Source organism: Salmo salar, chromosome 26 (assembly GCF_965601325.2).
Source record: "Salmo salar chromosome 26, fSalSal1, whole genome shotgun sequence".
In the NCBI taxonomy this organism is placed as follows: domain Eukaryota; kingdom Metazoa; phylum Chordata; class Actinopteri; order Salmoniformes; family Salmonidae; genus Salmo; species Salmo salar.
Genome location: NC_138316.1, coordinates 17,618,123 through 17,638,647, shown reverse-complemented (window position 1 = coordinate 17,638,647; position 20,525 = coordinate 17,618,123). Strand labels below are relative to the sequence as shown.

The window sequence follows — 20,525 nt, the reverse complement described above, 5'->3', positions numbered from 1 at the left end:
TACCTAAGAATGCTAACTCAAATAGTCGACCAATCAGCCTGTTACCAACCCTTAGTAAGCTATTTTACAGTAAACAAATTGACAACAGACTTTCAGCACATGTATAGGGAAGGACATTCAACAAGCACAGTACTTATACAAATGACTGATGTGTCACACCCTGATCTGTTCACCTGTCTTTGTGATTGTCTCCACCCCCCTCCAGGTGTCGCCCATCTTCCCCATTATCCCCTGTGTATTTATACCTGTGTTCTCTGTTTGTCTGTTCGTTTTGTTCATCAAACCTACCAGCAGTTTTCCCCTTGCTCCTGTCTTGTCTATAGTTCCTGTTTTTCTAGTTTTCCCGGTTTTGACCTTCCTGCCTGACCTGACCCTGAGCCTGCCTGCCATCCTGTACCCTTGCCTTCCCGTGTTCAATTTAATACACTTTTGTTACTTCGACACTGTCTGCACCTGGGTCTTACCTTCAAACCTGATATGATGATTGGCTGAGAGAAATTGATGATAAAAAGATTGTGGGGCTGTTTTGTTAGACTTCAGTGTGGCTTTTGACATTATCAATCATAGTCCGCTGCTGGAAAAAAAATATTATGTGTTATGGCTTTACACCCCCTGCTATATTGTGGATAAAGAGTTACCTGTCTAACAGAACACAGATGATGTTCTTTAATGGAAGCCTCTCAAACATAATCCAGGTAGAATCAGGAATTCCCCAGGGCATCTGTCTAGGCCCCTTACTTTTTTCAATCTTTACTAACGACATGCCACTGGCTTTGAGTAAAGCCAGTGTGTCTATGTATGCGGATGACTCAACCCTATACACGTCAGCTACTACAGCGACTGAAATGACGGCAACACTTAACAAAGAGCTGCAGTTAGTTTCAGAATGGATGGCAAGGAATAAGATTGTCCTAAATATTTCAAAAACTAAAGCATTGTATTTTGGACAAATCATTCACTAAACCTTAAACCTCAACTAAATATTGTAATGAATAATGTGTAAATTGAGCAAGTTGAGGTGACAAAACTGCTTAGCGTAACCCTGGATTTTAAACTGTCATGGTAAAAACATGTTGATACAACAGTAGCTAAGATGGGGAGAAGTCTGTCCATGCTCTGCCTTCTTATCAACACTATCAACAAGGCAGGCCCTACAGGCCCTAGTTTTGTCGCACCTGGACATCTATTCAGGTGCATACCCAACAAGACCAGTCCCCAAGTCCAGAACAGACTATGGGAGGCACACAGTACTACATAGAGCCATGACTACAGGTAACTGATGCAAGCAGTAGAATCAGATTTAAAAAACAGATAAAAAAATACACCTTATGGAACAGCGTGGACTGTGAAGAGACACACACACACACACGCAGGTACAGACACGCATACAGGCGCCAGCACACACGCTTGACACACATGTATATGGGGGTGTTGTTGTATCGTGCATTTTGCATTGTGGATATGTAGTGGTTGCAATGTTATATGATGTACTGTTTTATCTTTTGTTTTATGTGTAATGTAAGTCTCTTGATGTGTTTGGACCCCAGAAAGAGCAGCTGCTGCCTTGGCAGCAGGTAATGGGGATCCCTAATAAAATACAAACACAAACACAAACCGGGGACAACAAAAGGCTGCTACTGTGACATCAACAACCTGATGCCCTCATCAAACACGAAAAATCGTCATTGCACATCCAACACCACCATAAAAACTTTGGGGAACACACGGATCGATCTGGCGTTAAATGAGCAGCAAAAACAACATGTGACCATGCACAATGCTAACCCACTGGGCACTCATTGGTTGAATCAGTATTGTTTCCACGTCATTACAATGAAATTACGTTGAATCAATGTGAATAGACGTTGAATTGACGTCTGTGCCCAGTGGGAAGGTAGCCTAAAGGAAAAGAAGGACCTTATTAAAGCAACATGCTTAGGGGAGCATTTCGGGGTAATGATGAACCCAGACACTTGAAGACTTCCACTGTGTTTTTTGGTAGGCCTACATCAAACAGAAGAATACAGAATGATTTGATTTAAGCATTCAGTGATGTAAGGACAGATGAATAAACTTAATTTACAATTAAAGGTAGACCTAAATGCATTTTCGTTTACAATTTGCGGGTTAGGCTACTGTTGAATGAACATGAGAATAATTGTTTATTAGCCTTTTCCAACTTGTAATACGTAACCAGTGTGTGTGAAACTAACTGTGCCCATAAACCGTCTACTTGCCTGTCCACAAACGGTAAGAATTATAGATAGCTAGACAGAGGTGCTGTCCATTGAGCACCACAGTTAACCGCCTGAATCCTGGCCATGGCCTCAGCTATCTTATAAAATACTTTCTTCTGAAGCTCATTTTCATCATTGTACCAGCTCATTGTTACGGGATACTCCAGGACGTGACGATTCTGTATGTACCAGATTACGTTTCATCCTGCTAGGGCGTTTTGGATGGGGATGGTGGTTGGGCGTTTAAGCCGCAGATTCCGGCTCTGAGGGTCATGTGTACAATCTCAGTGCCTGGCACTCGTTTTTAGTTTTTTAGTTTTAAGCCTTTCCCAAACCTTAACCACTCAGAATGAATGCCTAAACTTAAAGAGATACTTTGGGATTTTGGCATGCTAGCAGATACCAGTAAACTTCCAGTCATTGCACTTAGGCTACTTAGCTTTGGCTCGCAAAACTACCTCAAACTTCCTTCATACTGGACACAGAGACATAAAAATGGTATCCACGAGTTCATCTGACGAGTTCATCTGACTCATTGCCAAAATCCCGAAGTATCCCTTTAAGTTTAAACCTATCCCTAACCTTAACCATAACCATTCTGAGTTAATGCCTAACCTTAAGTTTTAGATTCACTTTTGCGGAGTTTGACTGACAGCTAAGATACGGCACCACAAGACATAATTAAAACGTAAATCCATGGCTTAATTCTGTAACTGCAGTTACGACACAGCCTGCCGTTTTATTTGGAGATTTGGCCGCATTGTTTGGTCGAGTTTGCTTTGTTCACCTTGATAATGTAAGTAATGCCTTTGATTTATGCCCTTTATTCCAATGCATTATGTTGATTTATCCATTGCTTCATATCTGTCATTGTTGGCATTTGCTGGTCAGCCTGTTTAGAGTGTGCCCATTGCTTTGTTTTTCATGTCGACAATTGATTTATCAAGCTATAATTTCGTTTTGACTAGACATTTTTCAGTAATTTCAATTGTTGATATGAACATTTCGTTAGTACCTTTAAAGGGGCAGTGCAGTCAAAAACTCGATTTTTCAGTGTTTTATATACAGTTTATTTCCACATTAGGAGGTTGGAATAATACTGTGAAATTGTGAAAATTATGATAATGCCCTTTTAGTGTAAGAGCTGTTTGAAAAGACCGCCTGAAATCTCAGCTTGTTTGGCTTTTTCTTTTTTTGGCTGCCTAAAAAAAAAGGTATACTTTTTTACCCCTTTTTCGTGATATCCAATTGGTAGTTACATTCTTTTCACATGGCTACAACTCCCGTACGGACTCGGGAGAGGCAATGGTCGAGAGCAATGCGTCCTCCGAAACATGACCCCGTCAAGCCGCACTGCTTCTTGACACATTGCTTGCCTAACCCGGAAGCCAGCCGCACACAAGGAGGAAACACCGTACAGCTGGCGACCGAAGTCAGCGTGCATGAGCCGGGCTGCCACAAGGAGTCAATAGAGTGCGATGGGACAAGGACATCCCAGCCGGCCAAACCCTGCCCTAACACGGAAGACACTGGGCCAATTGTGCACCTCCTCATGGGTCTCCCTGTCGCGGACGGCTGCGACACGTCCCGGGATCAAACCCGGATTTGTAGTGACGCCTCTAGCACTGGGATGCAGTGCCTTAGATCGCTGCGCCACTCGGGAAGGCCCAGGCAAAGCGAGTTTGCCCTTCTCTCTGCCAGCTAGTTCAGGTTACACATCCCTCCTATTAGGCTCATCCAATTAGGCCCCTCTCTCAGACCACCCCCAGGCAGTACTAGCAAAATTCTTTCTTGAGAAATAGCTTTTTGCTAAGAAGCTATTATTATTTAAAAACTATATATTTTTGTTTCTTTTTGACCATTTTCATTGAAAAACAATCACAGAAAGGTACTTAATTGTTACCCAGATATGATATTGAGATAAAAACGGCTGCATTGGACCGTTAGCAATATTGTTCATTATATGTGTGCGTAATAATATTTCTCTTAATAATATTATTATTATGTGTGTGTGTGTGCATGTTTGCATGTGCGGTGCATTGGTGGAATTGTGTCCATATACTGGTATTTTAATGCCACCTATCGTTTGTAATTGTGATTGGCTACGTTGGTCTATGAAATGGTGGGGCTGAGTTGAGCAGTGTCGGATGATATAAAATACGCGGCCATCGGAGGCTATCGCTTGTGTAACTTGGCTACTTTGGTATTTATGCCTACTTTGGGGAATATTTTTGTCAGTTTTGGTTAATAGCCTATGTCACTCTGGTTGTTGGAGCTATCTATTGTATGGTGAACTTGGGCTTCAGCAAGGTATATTTGTGAGTAAATCTGGCTTTGATAATAGCTAGTGCCTCACCAGCCACCGACCTCACCGCACGTCACTGATACACACAGTAATGTGTTCAGTAATGTGTTACTGGAACCTGCAGCAATGGTAACTACTGCTTCAGCTGGCCATGATGATTGCAAATCAAGCTTTTATTTCTTCAAGAAAGTTTTCTGTTAATTTCACATGGCTGCCATCATGTCCCCAGATAAAGAAACATAGATAGATATGTCTAGCAGGCTACAGCAGGCAGGTCTGCAGAGCTCTAGGTCACCTAGATGTTACACACACACACACACACACACACACACACACACCACACACACCACACACACACACACACACACACACACACACACACACACACACACACACACACACACACACAGGGCTTGAGACTTTCTCCTTCACTGTAGGGTGATGAATAGAGAGAAAAATAACTTTTTCACATCACACAACACACCCCCTGAGACGCTGAGATAACTGAAACTGACATATTTACCACTGGTCCGCAGAACAATAATCACAGACATCTAGCGGCAAGAAAAACACATTTGATAGTGAAAAGTGTTAAAAGAAGAAAAACTCGTGAATGGATCTGGGCTGTCTGGGGTTGTGAATCCACCTGGTGAGATTATAAATTTATGTTGCAGAGGACAGAGCAACGGGAAGGACACACAACGAACCAACACAGCATTTGCCAGGTGACAAAAATACATAAAAAAATACTAGGAGAATGAAGGATGACATCTATTGTTACCGGGGAAAGGCAGAGCCAGCCTTTTCCCATTTAGAAAATATATATCAATCAATATAATCTCACCCCAGCAGATTACCAGAAGACCATGGTTACTTTCTAATTAAATGACATGGACATACATAAACATACATATATTCTCAAATGAGGCGTGTTTGCTTTGCGTGTCACGCTCCCACAAGTGTACGGAGGTCACACGGTACATTTCAATCACTCCGCCGCCGTGCCACGTTGACTGGCAGCCCTCCCCCACGGCACGGCCCACCCTCAGCCTCTCCATCCCATCCTCCCTCCATTAAATAAATTGTGTTGTAATAATCTCCTGGGATGTGATGTGTGCTCCTAATATTGGTGGATGGACACGGCAGCAGCCTCTTTTGATTACCCCACTCTCAGGCTCGGCCAGACCCAGAGCTCTCGCTAATCCTGTGCTTTACCTTCACTAAATTAAAAAAGGGTGTAATGACTCCTCCCGCCGCAACCGTTTCCCCACTATCGCATCCCCTACGCCATAGGTTATTAGCACTGTACTGTGGTGTGCCGTGCAGAGGAGAGGGGAGACATGCTCCATGAGGGCTGTCTGGGGGCCGGAGCCCGGGAGCGACACTCACTCCCAACACCCACCAATAGGGTTTGAGCAGTCAGTCCGAGCCTACGGCTGCATGAGGCTACCATGCAGGGCGGAAAGCCTGCATTATTTCCCCCCGGCTCATTTTCTATAAATCACCCAATGACAAGCTAGAGGTCCCGCAAGACCCAAACAAATCAATATGAAAACGCACCCTCAAATCAACTGTAATCAACCTGGCTGAACATAGACAACACTGTCATCTGATCCCACCCCCTCCTTTCTACCTGAGCTACGAGCAAGTCAAGAGAGAGAGAGTGAGAGAGAGAAAGAGATAAAGTCTGTGTGCGTGTGCGTGCGTGTGTGTGTGTGCGTGCGTGTGTGTGTGTGTGCGTGCGTGTCAGCAAGCAGAGGAATAGTACTAAAGCATTGCAGCCGTGTATTACACCTGTGTCATTTGTCATTCAAAATGCCATTTTTCCAAGAGGTTTTAGTATCCTGTCACTATAGTGCACTAGAAACAGTCTGCTGTACATGATATAGCCTATAGTTTTCTCTACCTATGAAACAATCAATGATTGAACTGGCAAAGATGTATTTCTGTATGACAAGCTGTTTGTTGTGCTTCCAACAGACACATTTACAAAGCACTGTCACAAGATCAATATGACAGCCGCCATACAAACACAGTTCTGCTTTCATTCAATGTGCAATCTTCCTTTATGTACTGAAATAGAAATGTTATAAGACCTCATTTTGAATTGGGACACTATTATTGTTTTGATGAACCAAAAGGGGATACAAACTGAAGCCTTTATACACACAGAAGACTTGTCCAGGCTGGAATACAAGAGACATTTCATATATTTACTTTTGAGCTGCTGAAACATTTGTATTTCCAGAGCAACGGTTTTGATTCAGTAGCAAGCATTCCCCTTTAGTTTCATAAGGACAAGCACAACTCTTATCCCAGTTTTACAGGCTGATCGCTACAATACATTTCCAAACAGAGATGTATTTTAGAAACAGGATAATAACCCTGTCATGGGGAGTTAAAGGAAGCTGAACTAATGGGTGTTACAATATGCATTCAGAAGGAAGTATTTCTGCTCATGCACATTTGGACATAAAGGTGTTTCTTGGCCCTTGAAATGCATCCAACCTACAGTAATGTGCATTCTGTCTTCTAAATCTGCTCTACTTCTCTTTAATGTATTCCTCTGGAAAGGTAACAGGAGGAGGAGGAACTAGAAGATGTCTTTCAAGAGGCCTTTCTAGAGGCCTTACTGCCGAGTGAAATATCTTTGGGGAGATGGCGATGGTTATGCAGGATGAATAAAAAGCCTGGTGAGAAGTGGGGTTTGAAGGTTTGAACAGGGAATCTCCTGGCAGAGGGTGAGGCGGAGGGAGGGAATCGACTGATTGACAGACACAGCAGGCCAGGTTAACCTCCTCTTCTGATTGGGTTGGCAGCACTGTTTTATGCTTAATAGAGTCTTTAAAACCAAAATAAGCTTTCATGTTAAACGTCTTGTCTTTTTCCAACTCCATGGGGATACAGCAGTATTAAACAGTATGCTACTACTGATGATGCATCGTTAAGGGTGCTGCTGAATTACAAGGTTATTAAAAGGTACTTGAAGATTGGAGAACAACGTTTTGCTGCCACATCATCCGTCATTTACCTTGCCAAATCTCTCACGGATTCACCCTATACAAAATCACTAATCAATCACCTATGCTGCAGGCTGGTTGGCTGGCTGGCTGGCTACATCACTTCCCCACAGGACGGAAGAAGATGCATGTTCAGCAATGAGCAGAAATGAGGCTGTACAGCTTTGGCTCTGGAAATGAGCCTTTAGATTGGATTACGATGCCATTTTTAAGCCGTCTTTTCCCCTCAGAAGATGTGCTGTGCTCCTCCCCTCTCTCTCAACGTTATACAATAGTTGACAAGAGAAAATATTGCTGAATTTCGGTAGTCATGACTGTGTGTGACTCCCAGTGACACTTTAATTTGAGCTTATTATGACAATATTAAATAGCAAAGGCTTTGGTGCAGCCAGGGAAATTGAAACTCAATCACAGAGTTTTGACTTCTCCATCCATGCCCACTACAAGATCCTCCTTCATCTCCTTCTATACTTTAATTTCAGCCATGTGTTATTTCTGTCTCTGATTGTAGTCAATATGCCTATCAGGGGCACTAGTATTTTGTGTTAATTCCATGGAAACAACACAGAAACAAACACTTACTCATTATCATAATCCCCCTCCTTTAAAGCTTCAATATGCAACTTTTTGGGCGACCTGACCAATTTCACATAGAAATGTGAGTTATAGATATGTAATTCTCATTGAAAGCAAGTCTAAGAAACAGTAGATCTGTTCTATGTGCGCTATTTTCTATGCTTCCAGTTCTGAAGTTTTGTTTTTACATGTTTTACTTTCGGTTTTGTATACCCGCTTCAAACAGCTGAAAATACAATATTTTTGGTTATGGAAAATATATTTCACAGCTGTTTAGACGGTACAAGGATTCTATACACAATGGCCGCTTGTTTTGTCACATAAACTGAAATCAGGCTAACTATTCGAATTTTAGCAACCAGGAAATAGCAGAAAGATTTCTGCACATTGCACATTTAACATCACATTACCAAATAGGTTTGAAAGGCTCTACAAATAAAAAGCCTACCTTTAGTCTCATCTGACCAAAAGCCTCGCTGGATAATATAAAGATTTGAATGTGAATTCAAACAAAATCTCAACTGAGACACATCTACTGTTGACTGCATGGACTGAGGGGTGGGCCCTTTCTTACTCAGCTCCCCCCCATGGTCTGACATAACCTTATCTGGCTTCTCCTCAAGCATTCAACCTGTTCCCATTCCTTCATAATTACAACTAGAAGAAACAGGAAACATCTTACACAACCTACTGTACTGTGCAAACAACAATTAATTCAATCTCTCACACAAGTCTATCTGTGACAATACAACCCGTTAGTGGAGGGAGCAAGGTTACAGGCTACAGCTAAGGATGCTTAGTGGGATGACACACTGCAAAAAACAAGTTTGTTTGCTCATCTCATATACATTTAGACAGCTGCACTCATTAGCTAGTATCAAAAACCCAACCCTAGGCAACACAGTGACTAGGGTCTGGTTTCAATGATGGACTCTTTTGGCACGTCACTGCCTACGTCGATAAGGTAAGACTGCGGACACTCCCAACAAATCACGAGGCAGACATGCCAGAACGTCAAAACCTTTGCATCAACTACCTTAACCAAAACCAGTGCAAACTAGCCACTTGGGAAATGCACTCATTAGAAATAGCCTCTGTGATCTCCATCTTGCTAGCAACTATTTTGTATTTTGTAGTGGCATAGAGACAGTTCCTCTATGCCAAAGGTTTCCATCATTGAAATCAGACCCTAGTCACTGTTGCCTAGGGTCGGGTTTTCAAGACTACTCATTAGCAAAGTATTGTACTTCAATGGGGACACTTAAGCATGCTGAAGCACAGAATGTTCATCATGACCTATGTTAAGGGTAAAGGCATGAACTGGATGACAAAATTATAACGATTGCAGACCATTTAACAATGAGTCAGGACTGAAAGAGATTTTTAACTGCACAAGTGAGAGGAACGTCCCATATAATCACAGTCAACTGATTTTATAGCGTGTAAACTGCTGTCAGCTAGCCGAAATGTTTCAAATATAATTATGCCGATATACAGTAATACCCTCCCACACACACTGAGCAGGGCAAGTGATTGACCTGATTCTCATGCCACTTGGCAGGCATGGCCACTGGACATTAGGATGTGTTGGATGGCAGGGGGAGTCAGAGACTGTAACTACAGAGGGAGAACTGGCAGACTCCTGTCTATAGAGTAACTCTCGTCTCACTTCTTTAGAAGGGGAAAGAGGGGAGTTGGGGGTGTAGGTAATTATAGCAAGAATGGGAGGCAATTGCAGGTGTGGGAGACAGAGGAGTGACTTTGGTGTAAGAGGTGCTAACTGTAGTGATACAGGTGGGAGGGGTGACATTGGAAAAGGAGACGATGGCCCTTGTGGTGGGAGAGAGGGGTAACAGTCAGATAATTGATTGCAGCATCTGTGATCTAGCCCTCGCTGAATACCAATACTCCACACTGAGAAAGAAATCATCCTATAACCTTGGTATGAAATGCATAAACATAATCAGAATACTGACAATAAGACAAAAGGAATCCAGTGTTCCTTTTACTGAATACTGTGTACTATGAAGGTTAGTCAACACTGTTGGAATATATCCCTGGATGAAACAAACAAGTATGATGGTACAATAAATGAAATGATTCTACTCCCAACTTCAAATCAAATCAAATTGTATTTGTCACATGCGCCAAATACAACAGGTTTAGACCTTACAGTGAAATGCTTACTTCTTAGCCCTAACCAACAATGCAGTTTAAAAAAATTACAAAAATAAAAAATACCTTAAAAAAAAACAAGAATAAGAAATAAAAGTAACAAATAATTAAGAGCAGCAGTTAATCACAATAGCAAGGCTATATACAGGGGGTACCGGTACAGAGTCAATGTGCAGGGGCACCGGTTAGTTGAGATAATTGAGGTAATATGTACATGTACTGTAGGTAGAGTTATTAAAGTGACTATGCATAGATAATAACAGAGGGTAGCAGCAGTGTAAAAGGGGGGGGGGCAATGAAAATAGTCTGGGTAACTTACTCAGATATGCATGCCTACTACTATATACTGTCACTTGCACAGTGCATATACACACACACACCCACACACACATACACTTCTTGCAAAGGCAAAGCAAATGGCATCCCATTTCTTTTCTTGGCAGCCTGAGCTGAGTAATCCAGGCATCTGAGAATTGTGCACCATCCTGTGATGTAAAGGCAGCAGAATGTCTGTGTAGATTCACAAGACCAATGGGGAAACAAGCAGATAAATCAGTCTGTTTTCCATGGAGTGTCTTCCTTTCCCTGAGCCCTTCACTCTCTATCCACAGCCCTGGGCTACGTCTGCCTGCCTGACACTGCTGCCTGCCTGCTCCCTCTCTCCCCCTCTGGCCACCAGCCTAGACTGCCTGTACACACTCGTCACGGACACTTGTCTCTCACAAGCGAGACAAACCTGGTCTTGTTCTTGAAGCACTACTGTTATGACACACCTTCTGCTTGTGTGACAGGTGATGGGGTTGGATGTGACATTACTGTATATCATTATATCAGTGTACAGTAGATGAACCAAAGACAAACTGTCTGGATCAGATCCAATGTCAAGGACAGGGAAAGATCTGTCGAGCAATTAGGCTTCTGCTTTTGTCTTTCACAACACTATGATACATTTTTGCACTTAGCGTTAGCATTTCATCTGGTAACAATAAAGGCATTAGCCAACATGTAATGTCAATAGTTGGAGGCTTTTATTTTAAATATATGATTAGAGATTGTGTATGTCCAGTTGACAATTCGGTTTCACCTCAACAAAAATAAGGTAAGCATGAGGCCAGAGGCCAACAGTGTAAAAGGTTTTCATGTGCCATTTCCCTGTCCTTGAAACACTGATACAGATCCCCCGTATGGCAGCCAGAGACTAAATGTATCAATGACCTGAAATATTTTTGAATGTATCAGAATACTGGAAAGCATGATGACTCAGTTGATCACCTCTCAAAAATGTTTATGTATTTGAGATAATTTGGTTGAACTCCTACATGAAAGAACAATAAGCATTCATGTATATTACTATAATTTGTTTCATGGGATCAGATAAAATTGTGTTCAATTGTAGTATAGTTTAATATAGTATGATATTGTACAATATATATTTACTATTTAAATGATGCATAACAAATATTACAATTGCAATATCAAACTTTGTATCTGGGTGCTGCGATACTGTAATCAACTTTTGGCGTAAAAACATTATTCCTTAATACAATATTCACTCCTAATCCATCCCATATTATATGCATGAGCTGAATGATTACAATCCACTGAATAAATGAAACCTGTGTAAGAGGTTGTTATTAACTTAATTACATTATTGGGATTATAAAGATCACTGCTTATTTTGAAAATGTGTGAAAATGCTTTATAAATGCAGGCTACGTTCATATTGGTTTGTGCTGTATATCATACTTTCTGTAGCTATGTTTCATCATAATGTTTCACTCATTCTCTGGATATACTTCAGAATTCACTGTATGTTTTTGGACATATGGCCAGTAGGCCCTTGAGGGATAGCATCAATAATGGACAATGTCCATAATGCTGAGCAATCCTGTGCTTTACCTTTAAAGCCATGCATCAGATGCATGCACTGTACTGTATAGCCAATGTCACAGTCAAGGGCAATACTTAATGAATAACAAGAGAATGAGGCTGCACTTCCATTTATACCTCTTATATGAAAACTTGAAGAATGTTGAACACATGAAACCTGAAACCTTAAATACAAGTAGAGAGTGTGTGTGTGTGTGTGTGTGTGTGTATGCGTGGTGGCGGGGGGCTAATTATTCAGTCATTAGCACATCACCTCACATCAAGCCAATAGAGTTGCTGTACATTGATTAGTGATAAATCAATTCCCTGAGTATAATTTGGATTTAATGAAAAAGAGAGAACATGGAACATTGGTGCACTTCGATTAATTCGGTTTTAAAAGGTGATTTATCCTAGAAGAAACTGAACAGACACCTTTGAGAACCATCTGTGTGTGTGATGTTTGGCCTGCTGCTGCACACATTATTCTGACACCACGTATATATTAGCCTATATTACATTTCTTTTACTTTTTTTTGACTTTATCATTGTATTTGCAACGTTGAATAAGTTATAGCTATATTATAGCTGATGTCTAATAAATACAATTAAAATGAAGAGTAAGTATCATGGGATTATGTAATCCTCCGACGTGTAAATTATTTTTGATTCGTTTTCAATTCATTAAACAAATGATTCCACACCCATTTACGCACAGAATTAGGCCTAAACCAAATGTATCATTTTATACCCGAGATGACTGCATTTTCTGAAGCCATCACTAAATACCCTATCACTAATGCATTTGCCATTGTGCCTGATATTGAGATAGTGATAATATTAGTTGAAAAGAAAGTACCCATTTCATTTGCCTTGTAGGCTAGGTGAGTGTGTATGGACGCATCCTGCCCACACTTCATCAGCGCATGACGCTCTGACGTCTGGCCAGAGCGCAATGGAGTTAGTTACCTGAAATCACTGTAAGGATGAATTATCCAAAATCCGGCGGATTTAACCCGCTCTTGTTCCCGTTCCACTGCCTTTTCGCTCCCAAACATCCTTAGGGAGAACTTGTTGACCCCCGGTTGCAGCATTGCCCCAAACTGCCTGTGTATGAATCCTGCCTGGTACAATCTCTCGTCGTCCGGCGAAATTTGATCAATGCCATCCAACTTTATGAACCCTGATTCCTGGTCAAGAGAAGCATGTTGGGCACCACCAGCACCACCACCGCTGGCGCCTTGCGCACCTTGGTCCGCCCCACCGCCAATAGCTCCGACAGGGCTCTCCTCGCTCGGGGTGACGTCCCCCTCTGTGATGAGGTGCCTCTCCTCCGCCGAGTCTGAGTCGTGTACATGCCGACTGGTGATTGAGGAGAGACTGCCACGAAATCTCCGACAATCTCCGTTTAAACTGGTCTTCGTTGGTCTCCCAATGTCCGTCTCCATGATCACTGTGTCCCCACTTCTGGTCTCCCCGATGGCTTTGAAGCTTCCTCTGGAGGTTGGTGACGGCAAGGGTTTCATCCTAATACTCTTCCTCCGGGTGTCCTTGTCGCCGTCTTCTCCTTCGCCCATAATAGAAGCTTTCTGTCCAATATGCTGTGGCAAACTGTAGAGCCTTTTACGCATGGAGGAGTGCAACCTGTCCATTATGACATTGAAACGGAACGAACAATTTCAAATGCAATAGATGTCCAGAATAGGATGGTTATTGTTGAGAAGTATTGCCACGAACCACACAGCTCCCTATCTGTGAGTGAGAGCGACCAGTCTGGAGCTAATCTCAAACCCTGAAAGCATTACACTGATACACATGACACGGGCGGCTGTGGCTCTTCTGGTGCAAATACAGGAAGAGGCTATCTCGATCATTACCTGACAGTTTAGATATGCCTTCTCTCGCTGCTTTGACAGTCCGCTTCACCATAACACTCCTGGTAGGCACGTACGCTCCAACCGTGTGCGGACCAAGTGGGGCTGGGGGGGGCTGGAAGAAGCCACTTTAGCATGACCGACTGACAGAGAGGAGACGAGGAGGTCATGAACAGCGCGAGGAGGGATGCTCTTTTCCTCCAGGTTTGTGTCAGCTGCCTCTCAATAATAAACAATGCAATGCAATCACGCACCATAGGCTACATCAGCAGCAGCATCCAAGGACCCGCTGACATCTATCCCAAGCATTCTGGTAGCATGAATATTCATGAAGCTGATGGGTTGCCATAGGAGACAACGTGGTCTAAGAGCATTTCGTATTTCTCTGTAGTAGACAGAAATCCGAGACACTCCATTTAGTATGATATGTTACCTTTCGTATGGTATGTATTAATTTGTGGATGTCCATCATCCATTTTGTATGATATGTTACAAATTACTATGATATGTTACGATATCGTATAATATGTTACGAATTTGCAAAAGGTATATGTTACGAATTCCAATTTGTTGTGGCTAATGTTAGCTAGGTGTCTAACGCTAGCTAGCATTAGGGGTTAAGGTTAGGAGTTAATGTTAGGGGAAGGGGAAGAGTTAGCTAAAAGGGTTAAGGTTAGGAGTTAATGTTAGGGTAAGGGGAAGGGTTAGCTAAAAGGGTTAAGGTTAGGGGAAGGGTTAGCTACAGTACTTGACTTGGGCAGTAGCTCACTCGAGCTGACCGGCACCTTAAATGTTCTACTGCTTGAGCTCATGTTCCTTTTCTAGAATATTAGCTCAAAAGTATTGTGGAGAACTTGCACCTTAATATAAACAGTACAGATTTTGTGCCGAAAATCTCCCCCCTGCCAGAATTCCCCCCTTCGCGTGAACGCGCACGCACTCAATTCTTCATTGCTGCGACTTGCTTGCTAGTTGAGATTTCTGATCACGTTAGGCTGCGTTTCATTTTATGTTTTATGTCGGTTTGATCGCGGGGGAGGCACTAGTAATGTCTGCAGTTTTCAGTTTGGCTATTTGTTTCAAGTGTATTAGTCTAAAAATACATCTCTATGCCAAAATTAGTCATCTCTCCCATGTCTTATTGACTAGTAGTTGTTCTGAAATGTTTATTGCTTGCCAACATTTTACTCCCTCCTCTATGTTTAATATAACACACATACATTAATTATTGATTTCGGTTGCCTATCCTGACGTGAAGTTTGTTCTATAGAAAATATTTCACTCTGATGTGTGCCACAGAAAGTATTTGACTCTAGCCACAAAATTAAGGAAATTAGAAGGGGGGGGGGGGTCGTCAAGGTCCCCCCCCCTCTATCTTGGGAACGATCTGAACATATGTTAATAAAAGTACAGCATTTTTAAACACTTTATTGATTACCATATGAACATTAATAACAGAGGGGAATCTGAGAATGCAGGGATTCCAGCAGGGTGTGAGTTGAAGGAGTCCAATCTGGAGCTGACAAGGGCTGGAATGTAAATGACGAGATCATCTCGGGTTATCTAACATCTGAGAATGGGTAGGCATTCCCTCGGATGAAGAGCATCTGTGTCTTGCTGATTATGTGCTGTCATCCACGTGGAAATGTAACCTGCATATCTGATGTAGGAAAAGAGATGAGATAAGTGTCCTATGAATATGTACTTTTTCTATTATTATTATCATTATTGTGTTTTGTGGTTGAGGGGTGGGGGAGGTTGATGGGGATGATGGAGGTGCTGGGGGTGGCCTATTGAGGGCGAAGGGACCTATTGGGGAGGGATTTCTTCATGGAGGCACATTCAGTCATAGTTTTGTTTATTATATTATTATACATGTATTTCTTTTTGTCATATTTTTTTCTATTATTATAACAGTTTACTGTGATTATGGATATGCACTCATGTTGACTTATAACTTCCTTTTTCGCCCAGAGTACAAATTTTTGATTTATTATTGTTATTATTTTATTATTACTAGTGTACCTACATTCTTAAAAACTAAAACAGAAAAAGTGTAATTCTTTGTAGGAAAAGCCATAAGAGGGAAAAGCATGATGGGATGGAGGATTGAGGGATGGGTAGAGAACATTAGAGGGCTCGGAAAACTATTATTGCTGAAATAACCTCTTCCTTTTGTGACTGGAGTCTAGTCTAACCTACTTCCTGTGGCACACATCAGAGGGCATGATAGGTCACCAAAAATGATTCTGAAGTGTGCCAGTCCTTGCAGTCCCAAGATAGAAGGGGGGGGGGGGGGAGAATTTCAGCAGGCAAGAAAATGGCCTTGGCGAACCCCCCCCCCCCCCCTACTTTCCTTAATTTTGTGGCTAGAGTCAAATACGTTCTGTGGCACACATCAGAGTCAAATACTTTCTACAGAACACACTACACGTCAGGATAGGCAACCGAAGGTAATAATTAATGTATGTGTGTTACATTAAACATATAGGAGGGTAGTAAAATGTAGGCAAGCAATAAACATTTCAGAACAACTACTAGTTGAATAAGACATGGGAGAGATCATGCATTTTGGCAAAGAGATTTATTTATTGACTAATACACTTGAAACAAATAGCCAAACTGAAAACTGCAGACATTACTAGTGCCTCCCCTGCTATCAAACCAACATAAAAATCAAATGAAACGCAGCCTAACGTGATCAGATATCTCAACTAGCAAGCAAGTCGCAGCAATGTAGAATTGAGTGTGCGCGCGTTCACGCGAAGGGGGGGGGGGGGGGAGCTTTTCGGCACAACACCGGCACAACATCTATTTCAGTCCAAGGCAAGCACTGGTTAGCTAACATGCTAAGCAGTTGCAAAGTAGTTGAAAAGTAGTAAGTAGTTGCAAAGTTGCTAATTAGCCAAAATGCTAAAGTTTCCATAATGGGATTCGAACACGCCCTTTGCGTTATACATCAACCTCGACCAACCCCACTCCTTTCATTTTTGCCTTAAGTAACCTTCTATCTTATGTAACCATGCCAAATGTAACATATCATACTAATATGTCTAGTCTTAGAGACCAGTCTGCAGGAGCGAGAACTGCAAATAAGCAAAGCTCTCCCCATTTCTTAAATAGCTATCAGGTGCTTTTAAGTTATATCCCCTCGGGATCGTTTTTTTGCAGTCTGGGCTACGCGTATCCGAAGGTGATAATTAGGCTGCTATGCCATTCTTCTGTTCATCAGGTTGTAGGATATACAGACAGCAGCTGTGGTAGAATGATCAGCTGGTAAGGGAAACAGCTACACTATTTTAATGCCATACTGGTGATTTATCAAGATAACTTTCAAAGACCAAAATGTATAAGAAATAAACATTGTTAAAGGGTTATAGAAATGTATTTTTTGTCTATTTTGCTCAACCTTAACAATGCCTACATAATGCAAATTAACTATGCAAATAAAATCCATAAAACTCATGTTCAAAAAGGATATAGGCTGTGGTAAGCTATCTCATGAATTTATATAATGTATCCAAGTGAGCAGACACCTAAGCCAATTGATTCATGAATGCTTAACTCAAGATGCCCTCAAATGCCCTTTGTGCCCACTCCCACGTTTGTGCCTGTTCCCATACCCAATAATTCTGGAGTTCTTTGTGGTATACAGGTAGATCAGAAAAGCCACATCCCTAATTGGCAGATGTGTGGCAACCCTGATTAGAAGCACCTGCAAATCATCGGTTGTTCCCTACAAATGGTGTTTTGAATGTATTTTTTTTAACCTACACACTGAAGAAGACTGCAAGCTGAATCATCTGTGTATGCTATCCCTGATGCAGTAAAAATAATGCATAAACCTAAAAATGCAACATCTTTTTCAGTGCAGGCCCATTATAAGGTTTGTTAGCCTATAGCCTAATGATATAGCCTAATGATGCAATGCAGGAAATGTACAACTTGTAGTGTATTTGAGGTTTAAAAAGGCTTATGAAGTTTGTAATTTCCACCTTGAAATTTCAGACTTGATTTTCTCTTATGAAAAATGTATTTATTTATTTATTTTGCTGATACTCTGTACTAGACCTTATAGTCTACTGGCTACTTTCACCCCTAATTTAGACATGTTTCTGCTCATCATTTCCAACATTTGGTAGGCCATATTATAATTTCAGACCTTTTGTTGGACATTTGGTAGGCCATTTATATGTCAACTATAGTTAAGATATATGCAGCTTCTCTTCTGTCATAACTGTTTGCCCCAGAAGACTAAATAAACTATTGCTCAGCAGAATAATGTCTTACATCGATAGAATGAATGCATTAGTAATCTAGGGAACAATGGTAACGTTGTCTGCTTTGTTTAGAGACCGGGAAGAAAACGCAATAACTCGAAAACAGTGGAAAGATTGGTCCTGTGCAAAATGTCCAAATGTCATCAGTTCGACTGGTTTTAAGGAAATGAAAAGCTGAGAAAACGATGAAACAAGTTTTCAGTTCGTCTTTGGTGCGGTTGTGGTTGAAAATGTGGTTGAAAATCAGTGGAGGCTCCTCAGAGGAAGAGGAGGACCATCCTCAGTGAATTTCATAAAAATAAAAATAGTGAAACATTTAAAAAGTTACCCTTTTTAGATAAAACTAGGCCTATACTAAATATATTAACATCACCAAATAATTGATTAAAACAAACTGTTTTGCAATGAAGGTCTACAGTAGCCTCAACAGCACTCTATAGGTCAGCACCACCAGTATCCGTCCTCCTCTAGGTACATTGACTTCAATACAAAACCAAGGAGGCTCATGGTTCTCACCCCCTTCCATAGTCTTACACAGAAATTATGACAACTTCTGGAGGACGTCCTCTAACCTATCAGAGTTCTTGCAGCATGAACTGCAATGTTGTCCACCCAATCAAAGGATCAGAGAATGAATCTAGTACTAAAAGCATAAGCTAGCTAGCTAACTATAATTAGATGTATTTTTTTTTACTTTCACTGTCATTTAGCTAGCTAGTTTAGCCTACTAAAACACCAGGCACCAAACAGAGGGATGCTATGTTAGCTAGCTGGCTATGGCTATCCAACACTGGAACTCTTCCAAGTAAAGGTAAGCTTTTGGTTTTATTAAATGATTTCTACTGGGTGTAACTGCTTACTCACTGTTCACTGTACTCCATGATTGTAGCAGGTTTATTAATGCGTTAGTTCTAGTAGCTATATTGACTATGACATTACTAACGTTGTTAGCTAATATGGTGACAAAAATGTAGGCTGTGTGTAGCGGTCAGCAGGAAGGTTTGGAAATATTTTTTCACCTGGTTACAGACAGCTGATGTGTTGTGCACTGAAATCCACAAGCGAACTGAAAAGGTGAGAGGAGAGCATGTAGATGTGAGAAGGAATTATACAACAATCAAAATGTTCATGCTGTTTGTATGTGGCTGCTATGAAAGTGAACTGTGTTTGCACGTGATCAAGGGGGTATAAATTCTCCCGATTCTGTTGAAAAACTTTCTTAAACAGAAGCAAACAGAACGAAACAGGGGTAAACATACCTGAATTTCTCCAATAGAAACTCTTGTTTCCAACTGGTGGACTAATGTTTACACCCTATATCAGCTAGATGCAGGCAAGAGTGTGCAAGGCGGTCACTGTCACCTCGATTACTCACATTTTTCTCTCGACCTATGCACCTACGTTGTTAACTTTTATTCATAGGCTAGGTTTTAGCAACCTCATGATGGGTATTGGGAAAATTTGAGGATCATGTAGTAGCCTAAACCTATCAATGTTACATTGAGCTGGGTGAATGGAATATGAATTATAGTCATCCAATATGCTGTAATAGAAATAAGGCCATGCTCATTAAAAAAAGTATCGCCCTCCCTCATCTTAAACATCAGCAACCACCACTGGTGAAGTACTGCTTGCATAACACATAACACATTACATGACATGCTCATTCACATTTTCTCAAGAGAGGCTGAATGAAATGCATATTTCTCCACTTCTGTTCCTGAGACAAAATTAACATTTGTTGTATCATTTTACTGCAAGAAATGCATAATTCTGCATGAGTTAATATTATATTTAATATTATATTAATATTATATTATTGGCCTAAAGTCATTGTCCATATTTCAGTTACTATTCCATATAAATTGAAATTAGGAATATTCTGTTTATTCATGAATAAAGGGATACTCGTGAGCGGGATATCAAAGGTGCATGTAAACACTTTATCAAATACTTTACGCTGTATGTGAGCTATGAATACCTTCCGCACTTAAACGTGGTCACTATTCTAATCCAGCACCACCAACACATCACTCAGTAAATCAAAAATTGAGTAATTGAGTTTTGGGATTAGGTTAGAATTGAGTAGGTGCAACTAGTGTGCTGGGCTAGCACAAAAGAAGGCGCACTTCTAGCACATCCAGCCAGAACCTAGCGCATGCGCGCATACAGAAATACAATCTACACGC

At 41.3% G+C, this 20,525-nt stretch overlaps 1 protein-coding gene across 1 annotated transcript in view; it reads right to left on the bottom strand.

Moving 5' to 3' along the window:
* Positions 1–13,759, bottom strand: part of LOC106587216 (potassium/sodium hyperpolarization-activated cyclic nucleotide-gated channel 4) — an 89,516-nt gene extending 75,757 nt beyond the window's left edge. Inside the window, exon 1 of the mRNA XM_082969931.1 lies at positions 13,199–13,759. Coding sequence (XP_082826057.1) covers positions 13,199–13,759 — 561 coding nt within the window. The remainder of the gene's footprint in view (positions 1–13,198) is intronic.
* Between the last annotated feature and the right edge of the window lie 6,766 nt (positions 13,760–20,525).